The sequence below is a fragment of the Cherax quadricarinatus genome, chromosome 8 (assembly GCF_038502225.1).
Source record: "Cherax quadricarinatus isolate ZL_2023a chromosome 8, ASM3850222v1, whole genome shotgun sequence".
Lineage (NCBI taxonomy): Eukaryota > Metazoa > Arthropoda > Malacostraca > Decapoda > Parastacidae > Cherax > Cherax quadricarinatus.
The window spans coordinates 40986923-41003710 of record NC_091299.1 but is presented as its reverse complement, the minus strand read 5'-3'; the positions used below and the strand labels follow the sequence as shown (position 1 = coordinate 41003710).

Sequence of the window (16788 nt, the reverse complement as noted above, 5' to 3'; positions counted from 1 at the left end):
AGGGTTAAAACTTCATCAGAGTACAAAACAAATTCCGGCCAAAAAACAGAGCGAAACACCAACGTCAAAGAACTGGGAGTGATCATGTCGGAGGATCTCACCTTCAAGGACCATAACATTGTATCAATCGCATCTGCTAGAAAAATGACAGGAAGGATAATGATAACCTTCAAAACTAGGGATGCCAAGCCCATGATGACACTCTTCGGGCCCCTTATTCTATCTAGGCTGGAATATTGCTGCACACTAACAGCACCTTTCAAGGCAGGTGAAACTGCTGACCTAGAAAATGTACAGAGAACCTTCACAGCGCACATAGCTTTTCTAAGGAAGGAAGAGAAATCATGTTCATTTGACATGGTATATTGTCCTGTTGATGTTTTTCTAACTAGCATTTTCCCATCTCGAGTGAAACACTGATGTATTTTGTTTTCCTGTTTAAGTTTTCTCAACCTGAACAGAAGGTTTTGATGTTTTCTCGTCAGACACTCATTGACGTACACTCCAGTTTTTCATTGTAATTGCTGATAAAACACCTCAATTACTGGGAGCGCTTGAAGTTCCTGAACCTGTACTCCCTGGAATGCAGGCGGGAGAGATACATGATTATATACACCTGGAAAATCCTAGAGGGTCTAGTACCGAACTTGCACTCGAAAATCACTCACAACGAAAGCAAAAGACTCGGCAGACGATGCAACATCCCCCCACTGAAAAGCAGAGGTGTCATTAACACGTTAAGAGACAATACAATAAGTGTCAGGGACCCGAGACTGTTCAACTGCCTCCCAGCATACATAAGGGGGATTACCAATAGACCTCTGGCTGTCTTCAAGCAGGCACTGGACAAGCACCTAAAGTCGGTACCTGACCAGCTGGGCTGTGGCTCGTATGTTGGATTGCGTGCAGCCAGCAGTAACAGCCTGGTTGATCAGGCTCTGATCCATGAGGCCTGGTCACAGACCGGGCCGCGGGGGCGTTGATCCCCGGAACTCTCTCCAGGTAAACTCCAGGTAATGGCTACATACACTGCAGCCCACAGCCATATTATTAACCCTTTCAGGGTCCGTCCCATAGATCTACAGCTTTACGTTCAGGGTCCAAACCGTAGATCTACGCCAAAATTCTAGCGGCGTCAAATTTAGCACAAGAAGACTGGTAGGCCTACATCTTAAAGAATGGGTCTGGGTGGTCAGTGTGCACACCATAGAAAAAATCTGGATGCCTGCATAGCATTGTGGGAATGGCTGGCAAACTAGCTTTGTTCATAGTGCCTGGCGGCAAGGAAGCTCTCACTCCCCACTCACTCTCCGGGCGAATTCTGACTCTCCTCTTCACAACTTACAGTTCTAAGACTGATGGAAGTGGAGATGAAGACGAATTCTATGGTTTTGAACCATATGGTACCATTGTGCCATATGGTACAATGGTGCCATGTCATACAATTGTATCATATGGTACAATGGTATCATATAGTACATTGTACCATATGATACATTATACCATATGGTACAGGGTACAGGGACCCTAATGGAAATAAGTCTGTCTGACTTTTTTGGGTTATCCTAGGTTCTCCAAACATATGCTGCTAAGTATGATATTCTATGTAACTTTATTTGTGTATAACTAAATAAACTTACTTATGATGCCACAGGCACTTGAGTAAGTTTATTCAGGTGTACAGAAATACAATTACATAGATTATCATACATAGCAGCATACGTATAAAATCCTAGGATAACCCAAAAAAGTCAGGGTGACTTATTTCCATAGTTATCCCTGTATCTGTACCATATGGTGTCCTGTACTGTATGGTACTCTGTACCATATGGTACCCTGTGCCATATGGTACCCTGTACCATATGGTACCCTGCATCATATGTTATCCTGTACTGCATGGTACCCTATACCATATAGTACAATGTACCATATGGTACCCTGTAACATATGATACCGTGTACCATATGGTCAATAGGTGTTGGTGGCATAAGACACCAGCCAAGACTGAGTGGCGACACAAGCTAGCTACTGACTTCGCAGTTTCCGAGACAAAGTGCTTTGTCATCCACCTCAAGGAATGCGTCAAGTTCCTGTACACTTGTAAATGTATAATAGAACATTACTAATATATAACATTTTTGCATATTTTTGTTGTAAACAACTATTGTAAACAAAATAATGAAAATATTAGTGTGTTTATTGTGTTGAATACAACAGTACCATATGGTACAATGAACCATATGGTATCATTGTACTATATGGTACAATGTACCATATGGTACCATTGCATCATATGGTACCATTACACCATATGGTACAATAAGGTACCATTGCACCATATGGTACCATTGTATCATATGGTACCATTGTACCAAATGGTGCCATTGTACCATATGGTACCATTGTATCACATGGTACCATTGTATCATGTGCCATTGTACCATATGATACCATTGTATCATATGGTGCCATTGTACAATATGGTACAATTGCAATATGGTATAGTACTGTATGGTACAATGTACCATATGGTACCATTACATCATATTGCATTGTACCATACCTGGAGTTTACCTGGAGAGAGTTCCGGGGGTCAACGCCCCCGCGGCCCGGTCTGAGTACAATTGCAATATGGTATCATTGTACTGTATGGTACAATGTACCATATGGTACCATTGCATCATATGGTACCATAAGGTACCATTGCACCATATGGTACCATTGTATCATATGGTACCATTGTACCAAATGGTGCCATTGTACCATATGGTACTATTGTATCATGTGCCATTGTACCATATGGTACCAGTGTATCATATGGTGCCATTGTACCATATGGTACAATTGCACCCTATGGCACCATTGTACCATATGGTACTATATGGTACTGTTGTATTCAACACAATAACCACACTAATATTTTCATCATTTTGTTTACAATAAACTTGTAAACAAGTTTTGTAAGCAATATAATGATAAACAAATTAGTGCAGTTATTGTGTTGAATACAATGAGTGTACACTTATACAATATACATTATACTGGTCTCACAGGCCACAAATGTTATTAGAAAAAGAAAAAATTAGAAAAGAAAAGAAAAAAGTATAAAAAACGTAAAATAAAAAAAATGGGATTTTGCAGAAGTCACTGATGTTGCCGCCACCCGGTCATTTTGGGTCAACTTCCCGCCGCTGTATCTCGGTAAGTACTGATCTGAAAATTTTTTTTTGGTCTTATTACCTTCACAAAAATATACTCTTTAATTCTGTAAGAAAAAACAATTTTTTTTTTCAAAATTTCTTGGACACTGGAGCACCACTTCGGATTTTGGCCTTGGACCCTGAAGGGGTTAATAATGACATACCATGTTCACTTAATTTGTTTCTAACAACTAACTTTAGATGCCATCATATACAAATGGAGAATTTATGAACAATTCATGCCGAGAATTGTAAACAAGCATGTATTAACCCCTCCAGGGTCCAAGGCCAAAATCTGAAGTGGTGCCCCAGTGTCCAAGAATTTAAAAAAAAAAAAATTTGTTTTTTCTTATGAAATGGTAGAAAGTCTTTTTGTGAAGGTAATAAAACAAAAAGTACGAAATTTGATAGAAAATTGACGAAATTACGCTCTCGCGAATTTTGATGTGTCAGCAATATTTACGAATCGGCGATTTTGCCGACTTTGACTCCCATTTTAGGCCAATTACATTATTCCAGTCAACCAAATTCTTAGCTATTTCACTAGTATTACTTCTATTCTATCGATTGAGCACAAGAAATCGCCAAGTCAACTGTTTCAACTACAAATTAAAGTGATCGGAAATTGTTAATTTGGCCAATTTAACACAAAGTTCAAAATATTCCAATTTCAAAATAGGGTCCAGAATAAACAATGTAGGTATTCCTGGAACTAAACTAACATTTCCTCTGTTCATTAGTTACGTTTTGAGGCTTTACAAATAAATTCCATTTTGATTTTTTATTCACATAATGAATTTTTATTCACACCAAAAAATAGAAGATTTACTGTTATGCAATACTGTAATAATTGTATAAATATCATCACCATATTTGTGAATGCATATTAGACCCACCAGCTGGCGTGTATTAGACGTGTGAGGTCGTTTGTTTACTCTTGAATATCGGCAAAAAATTAACATTTCAGCTACTTTGAGCTCAGTTTCAAACCATTTCCAGTGTGAAAACCAATCAAAATCATCTCTATTTCTGTAATATGTCTTCCATTCTATCAAATGAGACCAAGAAATCGCAAATAGAACTATAAAAAACATACGAAAAAACACTGCAGATTAGATTTTGCCACCGAAGTGGCTAGTTTATTGTGCACCCCATATCCATCCTGTGGACGGTAGCGCGAGAGCATGTGGATACACAAAAGGCCTAGGAACTAGGCCCCAAAGGGTTAACAGGAATACATATGGATTTATATCTACATATCTATAGTTCACTTATCTGTTACAAGCAAATTTAGGAAATTTGCTTAGTATATCTGGTATCTTATTTTCATTAATAAGATATCTTGACATGTCACATAGGTTATTATACTGTCTGTCTCTGTATTCCCCAATAAGTGGACAATTAAGCACATAGTGTTCAAGAGAGTGACCATATGCCTGATCACATAATTTACATTTAGTTTGATCATCATCTGTGTGTCTCCCAAACTGCCAGAAGTACTTGTAACCAAGCCTAAGCCTGGCCACTACAACATCAGTCAGTCTGTTCACATTGCAAGTTGCTCCATAAACATACTTATCTACGTTCATTTTATCATAGTGGGTTATAGATCTACTCAGGCTTCTAACTGCATTCCTATAACAATCATCTTCATTATTTACTTCTCTCCTAATATTATTCCTAATGCTAGACACAGTTATACCAAAGTTATATTCTACGTTCACTGCAAAGTCGCTGTTTTAATCGAAAAATCATGATTTCAGTTTTTTCTCTCATTATACACAGCGTGCTGCAGGATCTGTTTTATGTGGTGCACACATACCATATAGATGTATTCTCTCATATCTAGGCCCAAATGTACCACTCACAGTTTATCAGAGTGAGCTGAGCTCATGACGTAGATCTACGGTTTGGACCCTGAATGTAAAGCCGTAGATCTACGGGACGGACCCTCAAAGGGTTAAAGAGCATATTTTTGTGAAGGTAATAAGACAAAAAAAAAAATTCTGATCAGTACTTACCGAGATACAGTGCCAAGAAGTTTGTCCAAAATGATGTGGTGGCGGCAACATCGACGAATTCCACATACGCGCATTACTTTATTTAGCGGTTTTTGTAGTTTTTTCTTTTCTTTTCCAATTTTTTTCTTTTCCTACTAACATTTGGGGCCTGAGAGACCAATACTGTATATAATGTATATATATAAACTCACTGTATTGAACACAAGAACCGCACTCAAGTTATTATCATATTATTGTAGATGAATGGTTCAGAGAACCGACATGTTGTTGAATTAGACACATGTGCAACTCTTGGGTATCTTTATTGAGGAAACGTTTCGCCACACAGTGGCTTCATCAGTCCATACAAAGGAGAAACTTGAAGAACAGGAGGAGATTGAGGTAATCAGTCCCTCAGCCTTGAGTCAATGTGGTCAGTCCATCAAAGGGTGTTCTTCAAGTTTCTCCTTTGTAAGGACCGATGAAGCCACTGTGTGGCAAAATGTTTCCTCAATAAAGATACCCAAGAGTTGCACATGTGTCTAATTCAACAACATTATCATATTATTGTTTACCACTGTTGTTTATTACAATAAACATGCACAAATCTTGTATAATACTAATGTTCTATCGTATATTTACATATTTACAATCACTGGACATGGTTTTAGAACTGCTGGAGCTTGTGGAACTCCTTGAAACAAGGCACCATGCACAGAGGCACCTTACATTCCTCACACATAAACCGAGTGTCTTTGCGTCTTTGTTGCCATCGTTTTGTTTGTGCACAGACGATGCATCTCTTCTGAGCAAATTTCTTCTGAGTTGAAGGAAGCTGTATTATGAAATGATTACCTTCCCTCCTCAAACGCTTGGGTATATCCTGAGTAATTCAAGGACCTTGTTGTATAGCAGGTGTTCTTACCTGGTACTTCATTATGAGTTGTCTGACAACAGACAAACAAAATTCACCATATGGTGGTCTGTTGCCAGTCTTTATTTGGTACATATTATATGCATTGAGCATTGAAATGTCCATGAGATGGAAGAAAAGTTTCATGTACCACTTGCAACTCTTACGAACACAATCAACTAAACCAATCTGCATGTCACATTTGTCAACCAAGCGCATGTTTTGTGTATAATCAATCACTGTCACTGGTTTTCGAATACGTTCATTAGTCACTCGATTAACTTTGGCACTGTCTTGCATTTCATTACGGTGAATGGTTGTCAACAATGTGACATCTCGTTTGTCATGCCACCGTAATGCCATGATGTCATTGGCAGTAAACACCTGCACGTCATCACCACGAGCACCTGCGTTGAGCCTGGGCATATGTTTACGATTAGAACACACTGTGCCACACACATCTGTCTTGTTCACTCGCATGAAATCACTTAGTAATGGGCTTGTGTACCAGTTATCGGTGTATAATGTATGCCCCTTACCAAGATAAGGTGCCATCATGTTTCTCACTACGTCACCTGAGATACCCAATAACATCTTGGTATCTTTCAATGTTTTACTTCCCGTGTATACAACAATATCCAACACCAGGCCACTGTCACAGTCACAGAGTACAAACAGTTTTATACCAAAGCGTTTCCTCTTGCTTGGTATATACTGCTTGAATGACAGTCTACCTTTGAACAAAATCAAAGACTCGTCAATTACAAGACTCTTGAATGGATAAAAGTATATGCTGAACTTTTGTTTGAGATACATGAAAACATTTCTAATCTTGTATAACCTGTCACTTCTGTCAGGCCTGGTTCTGTCAGAGAAGTGCAACATATGTAACAGTAAGATAAACCTGTTCACTGGGATGATTTCACTGAAGACTGGGGTAGAAATTAGCCAATCTGTGGACCAGTATGCTTTTATATTATGCTTATAGACATGAGGCATAAGCATTATTGTCGCAAAAAGCAAATACATTTCTGCAACAGTCGTCTCTTTCCACCTGTGTAGTCTTGACTGTGGTGATATGATCGTATTTGCCATGGTGTACTCAAAATACTTATTACTTTCCCTGACAATAGTTTCCATCAATGGCTGGTCAAAGAATAATTCAAAGAATTCCAGTTCATTGGCCATGGTTCCAAGGGGACAAGTAGGTAGAATTCCACTTTGAGAGTCATCAAAGTGGTGGGGCTTGGGAGCAAAATTGGGATTTTGCTGCCAATCCCAGATACGGTTTGCTGGTGTATACTGGACATCATAGGCTGGTTGTGCAGGTGGTTACAGTTGTGGTGGGCTGGTGGCTGACGCTCCGCTTTGTCCTTGAACTGAGTCAGCAGCGTGGATCCCAGCCTGGGTTGGTGAGTCACGCATGGCGGTGCCACTACCATCATCTACTGATGCCTGTGGCCTATCCATGCCAAGTGTAGCCACATCATCCTCACTATCACTATCTAAACCTGGTGTAGGGCCACGGGATGTACTCCGTCCCCCGGGCACAGCATAGGGTACACTACCCGAGTGCATGCGGCGGCGCACATACAGACGCTTCACTGGTGAATATGATTCCTCACTATCACTACTCGAATGATCGTCAAGCGCAATAAAATCACAATCCACGTCACTATCATCATCATTACTGAAGTCAGAGGCCTGGCCACGCGAAAATATTAGTTTTCTCTTGCATTGAGGTACAACCGACCGTGAGTCACGAGTGCCCACACCAGAGGTAGAAGGCTGAGGATCGTCAGGGTTTTCTGCACTATTATCGATATCCTGGTCATTCCTTTCGGTCACTAACTGATCAAAGCCATAGAATTCGTCTTCATTTCCATCAGTGTCAGAACTATCAGAGAGGAAGAGGAGAGTCTCAATTTTCCGGTGAGTGAGAGCTGACTTGCGACAAGGCATGGTGAACAAGGGTAACTGAGCCGGCGTTCCCACAATGCTATGCGGGCGCCTAGATTTTTTGTTTATGGCGCAGACCCGTTCTCTCACATGTAGGCCTATGAGCGCTTTTGCACTAAATTTGACGGCGCTAGAATTTTAGCATAGATCTACGGTTTGGACACTCAACATGAAGCCGTAGATCTACGGGACAGGGTTAAGGGCGGTGACTGGGCCAGATGCAAATCCACAGTTTTCTCTAATGCTATGAAAATGTCTGTATTAACTATGGCATTAAGACTAGAGGGACATCCTTAGTGAACGAGTAACAAAGGCATGTTTATATGTTATGTAACGTGTTTCTTATATAATTTTGGACAAAATATCACGGATAGATTAATGAAAATGTTTATATTAACCTAAAATAAGACACTTAATGTGCCCAAGAGTGAGTCAAGAACGTATGAGCAGCCCAGGTACATGTGTCTAGTACCAACGATTTCCAAGTGGATGTATGAATCCCAGGGGGAAATTTCGCCAAAAGTAAGTGCTTGAAATCTGAATTGTACAATTTCCACACCGGCTAAAAACCAGGGATCCTCTGTACATGCATTTGCTCAATGTCACGAACATAGGTAAAAAACATTATAATCAATATACAGGTCTCCCTCAACATTTGCGAGGGTTAGGGGGATCAAGAGCCTTGTGAATGTTGAAAAATCACGAATGTTTGGTGCCCCAATATACTGTAGGGAAATACAATACAATACTTCTTCCTTAACTTGTTGAACCATGAACAGTCATAAAATACATGAAAACATCATAAAATATTGTGCTAAATACATACATTTTATGGTTTAATAACATGTATGTCATTAAATACCACAGCCTCAACCACCGTGACACACTGCTCATATTTTGGTACAATTTCTTTCTTCAGTTCTATCGTGTTTCTCAATTTCTTTACCAAAGGGCTGGCACTAGCAAATTCCTTTGGGCCCATGGTTAATTATGTAGCAGTTAAACTCAATCTACAAGCACCAAACACAATGAATTATTGTGAAATGTTTCGAAGAGTGCGGAGGCTAATGCTCACTCCAGCATAAACAAAGCCATACTGACTGACGATGCCTCAGACACTTCCTCCACCACTGCTTCAACCCTTGTATTTTTGTACAATTTCCTTCTTCAATTATTATTATTAATACGATAGAATTGAAGAAGGAAATTATAAAAAAATACGAGGATTGAAGCAGTGGAGGAGGAAGTGGTTGAGGCATCGTCAGTCAGTGTGGCTTTGTTTATGCTGGAGTGAGCATTAGCCTCCACGCTCTTCCAAACATAATTCATTGTGTTTGGTGCTTGTAGATTGAGTGCAACTGCAGTGGTAGAGGCAGTGGTTGAGGCAGTGGTTGAGGCAGTGGTTGAGGCAGTGGTAGAGGCAGTGGTAGAGGCAGTGGTAGAGGCAGTGGTAGAGGCAGTGGTAGAGGCAGTGGTAGAGGCAGTGGTAGAGGCAGTGGTTGAGGCAGTGGTTGAGGCAGTGGTATTTAATAACATACATGTTAATAATAATAATAATAATAATAAATGTTATTAATAGGTATTACTATCATTAATAACACAGATGTTATTAAATACCACTGCCTCAACTGCTGCCTCACCCACTGCCTCAACCACTGCCTCAACCATTGCTGCAACCACTGCTGCCTCAACCACTGCCTCAACCACTCCAGTCGCACTCAATCTACAACCACCAAACACAATGAATTATTGTGAAATGTTTGGAAAAGCACAGAGACTATTGCTCACTCCAGCATAAACAAGACCACACTGACTGATGACGCCTCAACCACTTCCTCCACCACTGCTTCAACCCTCGTATTTTTGTACAATTTCCTTCTTAAATTCTATATTATTATTATTATTATTAGTAGTAGTAGTAGTAGTAGCAGAAATGTTTGATTCTTTGCCATGTTCAAGAGTAAACATATGATGTCACTTTCCAATACCTGTCTGAATGGCCATTCCAATATGCAGTCATGAATGGGTTGACATTATTTATACTGTAGTTTAATAGCAAATAATGAACAAACAAAACACTCACCACACTGAGTGGTGGGAGGGCTGGCTGCCAATTGCAGGGCTCAGAGGGAGGGTAGTAGGGACTCGCGGGCGGTGGGAAATTTAAATATGATTTGGCGCCTGGGAATCTGGCGGTTAGGAATTCACGAATGTGTGAAACCCGCAAAAGTTGAAAATGTTAATGTTGAGGGAGACCTGTATACTTATGTATATACAGCAGACCGTCATTTAACCCTTTGGGGGTAGACAGGTCCTCTCAGAGACTTGTTCTCAGGGTTGGCCAAATTTAAAAAAAAAAATTTTTTTTTTCTTATGAAAGGATAGGGAATCTTTTCCCAATCATAATGACACCAAAAGTATGAAATTTGATGGAAAACTTACGGAATTATGCTCTCACAAAGTTAGCGGTCTCGACGATGTTTACGCATCGGCGATTTTGCACACTTTGAGCCCTATTTTCGGCCAATTCCAGTGTACTAGTCGACAAAAATCATAACTATTTCGCTAGAATTTCACTTTTTCTATCGAACGAGTACAAGAAACACCCATTTCCCAATTTCAACTATCCAATAAAGTGGACAGAATTTAGCAATTTTGCCAATTTCACACAAATTTCAAAAGATGCCAATTTCCGAATAGGGTCTAGAATAAACAAGAAAGACATTCCTGGCACCAAAATAACAAGTTCTCTGTTCGTTAGTCACATCCTCAGGCCCCTGTTATATTTCTTTTGCTTTCCACTTTGAATTTTTATTCTCGCAAAAAAAAATAAGATTTACTGTTATGCAGACTATTGCATTAGTGTAGAAATGGTATAAATAATATCAGCGCACTTGTGAAAGAATATTAGACTCACTAGTTGATGTGTATTGGACGCTTAGCATGATTTGCTTACTTTTGAACTTTGGTACAAATTGAACATTTCTGCTACTTGGAGTTCAATTTCAAGGTACTTTTCATTGTAAAACCAGTCAAAATCATCTCAATTTCTGTAATATGTCTTCCATTCTATAAAATGAGACCAAGAAAACTAGAATACAACAATAAATACCATACGAAAATACAGTGCAAATTCGCTGTTTTAATCCAAAAACACGGTCAAAGTTTTTTTTTTCTCATTACGCACTGTGTGCCGCAGGATTTTTTTTATATTGCGCACACTGACCACATAGACTCATTCTTTCATATGCAGGCCTACCAGCTCTCTCTCACTAGATTTGAGGGCGCTAGAATTTAGGTGTACTAGTACGTCAAAAAACCTGGGTCGTAAGGCGTACTAGTACGTCAAAAACCCTGGGTCGTAAGGCGTACCAGTACATCCGAAACCCCCAAAGGGTTAACACGGTAGTTACGTTCCTCAGAACGCCGTGGTAGTTAAAACTGTTAGACATTAGACAAACTGAAGAGCTTATGGGAAAAATAGGGTTACGTTCCTGAGAGCCCCCAAAAAAGCCAAACAACCTTTTTTTAGATCAACAGATCTTACAAAAATAAAAGTGAATAGGCAATTGTGGTTCATTGTCGTGTTGTATTATGTTGTTTTTACTGCTTAAGATTACAAATGCAACTGAAATAATAGTACAGTGGACCCCCGCCTTACGAACGCACAGCGTTACGTTAAATCCGCCATACGAAACATTTGAACACAAAAATTTTGCCTCGTCTCACGATAAAAAATTCGCCTTACGTGATTCATCCAGGACACGTCCCACATGTGGCCTCAGAGCCAGTGTTTACAAGCCAGCCAGTGCAGTCGCATCTACGCATACATTCGGTACATTTCACATTATCCCAGTGTTTTTAGTGCTTGTACCTGCAAAATAAGTCATCATGGACCCCAAGAAAGCTTCTAGTGCCATCCCTGTGGTACAAAGGGCAAGAATTAGTATGGAATTGAAAAGAGAGATTAAGGAAATGTTTGCAAAGTGGGTTGAACTGCAAACCTTTACGGATGAAAATCACCCTGACACAGTTACTGCAAGCCGTGTTGGCAACCTGTACAATGACAATGTTATGGCCCATTTTAGGAAAGTCTTAAAGGAACGGGAGATACAGAGCTCTATGGACAGGTTTGTTGTGCGACAGAGGTCCAGTGACTCTCAAGCTGGTCCTAGTGGCATTAAAAGAAGAAGGGAAGTAACCCCGGAAAACGACTTGCTACCTTAAGTCCTAATGGAAGGGGATTCCCCTTCTAAACAATAACTTCCACACTCTCCCCTCCTCCCATCCCATCAATCATCACCAGATCTTCAATAAAGGTAAGTGTCATGTATTCTATTCTTAGTAGAGTAGTAACTGTGCATGTCTTCAGTTTGTATGTATTAAAATTAATATTTCATCTGGTAAAAAAATTTTTTTTTTATACTTTGGGGTATCAGGAACGGATTAATTTGATTTCCATTATTTCTTATAGGGAAAATTAATTAGGCTAACGATACTTTCGGCTTACGATGAGCTCTCAGGAACGGATTAACATCGTAAGGTGGGGGTCCACTGTATTTCTTCCCTTAAATTGTGGGTGCTGGTGTTTGTGGATGAGAGTGGAGAGTTATGCTGTGGCCCTACTGGGCTGAGGTGGATGGACGAGGTTCTGGTACTGAAGTTGATGGTTGACCAGAGTGTGCATAAATCAGTCAAGTTACTAAGTCAGTCAGACATGTCAGTAAGTCAATTCAGTAAGTCAGTCAGTAATACAGTCAGTCAGCAAGTCAGCAAGTCAGTCAGTCAAGTCAGTTAAGTCAGTCAGTCAGCCAGTCAATTTGCCAAGTCAGTAAATCAGTCAAGTCAGGAAGTCAACCAGTCAGTCAGTAAGTCAGTCAAGTCAGTCAGTAAATCAGTCAGTAAGTCAATCTGTCAGTTAGTCAAGTAATTCAGCAAGTCAGTCAATCTATCAGTCAGTCAGTAAATCAGTCAATCACACAAACTCATATTTACTCATATTTAACTAACAGAGGATGGTCCTACACATGTATGAACCGAAGGCTAGAACAAGGGTGGTGGGAGTGGTGGAGGATGGTGGACGGTGGTGGAGGGTGGCAGGGGTGGCAGTAGAGAAGGATCCAAATTTTTTCCCCTCCAACAAATTGAACCATGTTAAGTTAATTTTACGACGTGTTATACAGGTCAGCCACTACTAATCCGGCAATCAGTTATCCGGTTCCATCAACAATCTAGCACTAATTTCAGCTAGCATAATTCCAAATTTCATCATTATAATGACTCAAATCATTATACTGACTCAGAAATTGTGAAGATGGTTGTAAATCTACAGCAGCAAGCCAGTGGAGGAGAAAGAAGTGATGAAAATGAGGAAGATGTAGCAGTCTCTCTACTGATAGGTTAATTAGGTGTATTCTAACCTAACCACTCTGTAATCCGGCAAACTCACTAATCCAGCACACTACAGGTCTCAATGATGCTGGATTAGTGATGGCTGACCTGCTGCAATTCTTCAATAGTGCTATAACCAAAACGTGCCAAACAAAACCGGGTTAAATGAAAGTCTACTGTATTAACTAATTTATGAGACACAAGAGAACATTTTTCCACGGAGCCATTGTGATACAACTTAATGATAATATAAGAAAATACCTTCTAACTTGCCTTAAACCGGGGAACAGTTAGGTCCATAGTTTCTGGTCGAATCCATATTTTTTGTTTGCGTGGATCACGGAGTACAACAGGAGGATAAGTGGGGTCACCTTCTACAATACCCTCAAATCTGAAAAGGAGAACAAAACGGGTCAAAATTTATCAAGGCAAAAGAAAATACAGTGGAACCTCCACTCACGAGTTTAATCCATTCCATGACCTTGCTCGCATCTGGATTTGCTCGTTTGCAGAGTCAATTTTCCTCATTTAAATTAACTGAAATGGAATTAATCCATTCCAGTGGAATTCTGTACTTTAATAATTTCCCTAATATCACCTCTATGGCTTATTTATCTATCACAATTCATCTAATATGACATAATAAACAATATAAATAACATAGAAACCTGATATATACTCTAGAATGAATAAAATATGCCATTCATGTAGTGGTATCGTCGGCGGACGAGAGTTTGTCTGAAGACCGGACAAAATACTCCTTGAATAATTTCGCCAATATTATCTATACTGTTTATTTAAATATCACAGTTCATCTAATGTGACATAATAAACAATATAAATAACAAAGAAACCTGATATATACTCTAGAATGAATAAAATATCATTATGTAACAGGTGGAGGCGGCCACAACTGCTCCAGCTTTGTTGTGGTAAACACTGCCATCTAGTGATGACCTTTTGAAGCTGTCTATTATTATAAATATTATTATATAGTACATTATTATTATACAGTAGACCATCATTTAGCACGGTAGTTACACTCCTGAAAATGCCGTGTTAGGTAAAAATCGTGTTAGATGAACTGAAGAACTTATGGGAAAAAATAGGGTTACGTTCCTGGGAGCCCCCCCAAAAAGCCAAACTTTTTTTTTAGGCCTCCACATCTAACAAAAATAAAAGTGAATATGTAGTTTTAGTTCATTGTTGTGATGTATTATGTTGTTTTTACTGCTCGAGACTACAAATGTAACAGAAATAATAGTATTTCTTACCTTAAATTCAGGGTGCTGGTGTTTGTGGATGATTGTGAATAGAGTGGAGAGTTATGCTGTGGCCCTACTGGGCTGAGGTGGATGGTAGAGGTTTTGGTACTAAAGTCGATGGTTGTACTGGAGTGTCTTCAATAAAGGTAAGTGTGTTAGGTAAGACACATATGCAACATTTAGGTATCTTTATTTTGAAATGTTTTGCCTACACAGTAGGCTTCTTCAGCCGAGTACAGAAAAGTTGATAGAAGCAGAAGATACTTGGAGACGATGTAATCAGTCCATCACCCTTGAAGTTTTGAAGTGGTCAGTCCCTCAGTCTGGAGAAGAGCATTGTTCCATAGTCTGAAACAATATGGAGTTCAAGTGACAGGATGTAGCCTTATATAACGCCAGGAGGTGAGATGTAGGCCACTAGTAGAGGTAAGAATGTTGTCGTTGGAAGGTCAGGTCCCTCTCAAATCTCGCCATTCTCACTAGTAGAAGTTGACAAAGTTGATTTCAGGTCTGTACCAAGATACCCTTGCGTTGCAGTGCCTGACAGAGTCAACATTAAAATGGTATAAAATACTGACAGGTTGTTAGGTTAAGACACATATGCAACATTTAGGTATCTTTATTTTGAAACGTTTCACCTACACAGTAGGCTTCTTCAGTCAACTTTTCTGTACTCGACTGAAGAAGCCTACTGTGTAGGCGAAACGTTTCGAAATAAAGATAGCTAAATGTTGGGTATGTGTCTTACCTAACAACCTGTCGGTATTTCATACCATTTTAATGTTCACTCTGTCAGACACTGCAATGCAAGGGTAAATTGGTACAGACCTGAAATCAACTTTGTCAACTTCTACTAGTGAGAACGGCGAGATTTGAGAGGGACCTGACCTTCCAATGACAACATTCTTACCTCTACTAGTGGCCTACATCTCACCTCCTGGCGTTATATAAGGCTCCATCCTGTCACTTGAACTCCATATTGTTTCATACTATGGAACAACACTCTTCTCCAGACTGAGGGACTGACCACTTCAAAACTTCAAGGGTGATGGACTGATTACATCGTCTCCAAGTATCTTCTGCTTCTATCAACTTTTCTGTACTCGACTGAAGAAGCCTACTGTGTAGGCGAAACGTTTCAAAATAAAGATACCTAAATGTTGGGTATGTGTCTTACCTAACAACCTGTCGGTATTTTATACCATTTTAATGTTCACAAAGGTAAGTGTGATATTAAAATAACAACATAAGAACTTAAGAAAGGAGGAACACTGCAACAGGCCTGGTGGCCCATACTAGGCAGGTCCTTCACAAATCCAACCCACTAACAGAACAAATGCTCCCCGAGTAAAAAGCTCAGGTGCAAGTCTGACTCAAATCCAACTCCTCTCACTCATGTATTTATCTAACCTAAATTTGAAACTACCCAAGCCATAGCTTTTAGAATATAAGAACATAAGAAAGGAGGAACACTGCAATAGGCCTGTTGGCCCATACTAGGGAGGTCCTTCACAAATCCAACTGACTAACCGAACAAATGCTACCCAAGCAATAAGCTCAGGGGCAAGTCCGACTCAAATCCAACCCCTCTCACTCATGTATTTATCCAAGCTAAATTTGAAACTACCCAAGTCATAGCTTTTAGAACATAAGAAAGGAGGAACACTGCAATAGGTCTGTTGGCCCATACTAGGCAGGTCCTTCACAAATCCAACCCACTAACAGCATAACTGCTACCCAAGCAATAAGCTTTGATAAACCTATTTACTCATGTGCAAGCCCGATTCAAACCAACCCCTCTCACTCATGTATTTACCCAACTTAAATTTGAAACTACCCAATGTTTAACTTTGATCACCCTACTAGGCAGACCGTTCCACTCGTCAACTACCCCTATTACCAATGTTCTTTAACATTTTATTAGTGTTTTACATTTATTTGGTATTCTTTTCTGCATGTAAATCTATATTTAAGCTAGGGAAGTGACCCCTGAAATGACCTCGAGTCCTTATGGAGGGGGATTTCCCTTCCAAACAATAACCTCTCTTTCCACTCTCCTC

At 39.7% G+C, this 16788-nt stretch overlaps 1 protein-coding gene across 1 annotated transcript in view; it reads right to left on the bottom strand.

Annotated features, from left to right (window-relative positions):
- Set1 (SET domain containing 1) overlaps positions 1-16788 on the bottom strand; it is a gene marked incomplete in the record, with an annotated part of 508988 nt that overhangs the window by 427623 nt on the left and 64577 nt on the right. The window contains 1 exon segment of the mRNA XM_070083037.1: positions 13737-13854. Within this exon segment, the coding sequence (XP_069939138.1) occupies positions 13737-13854 (118 nt within the window).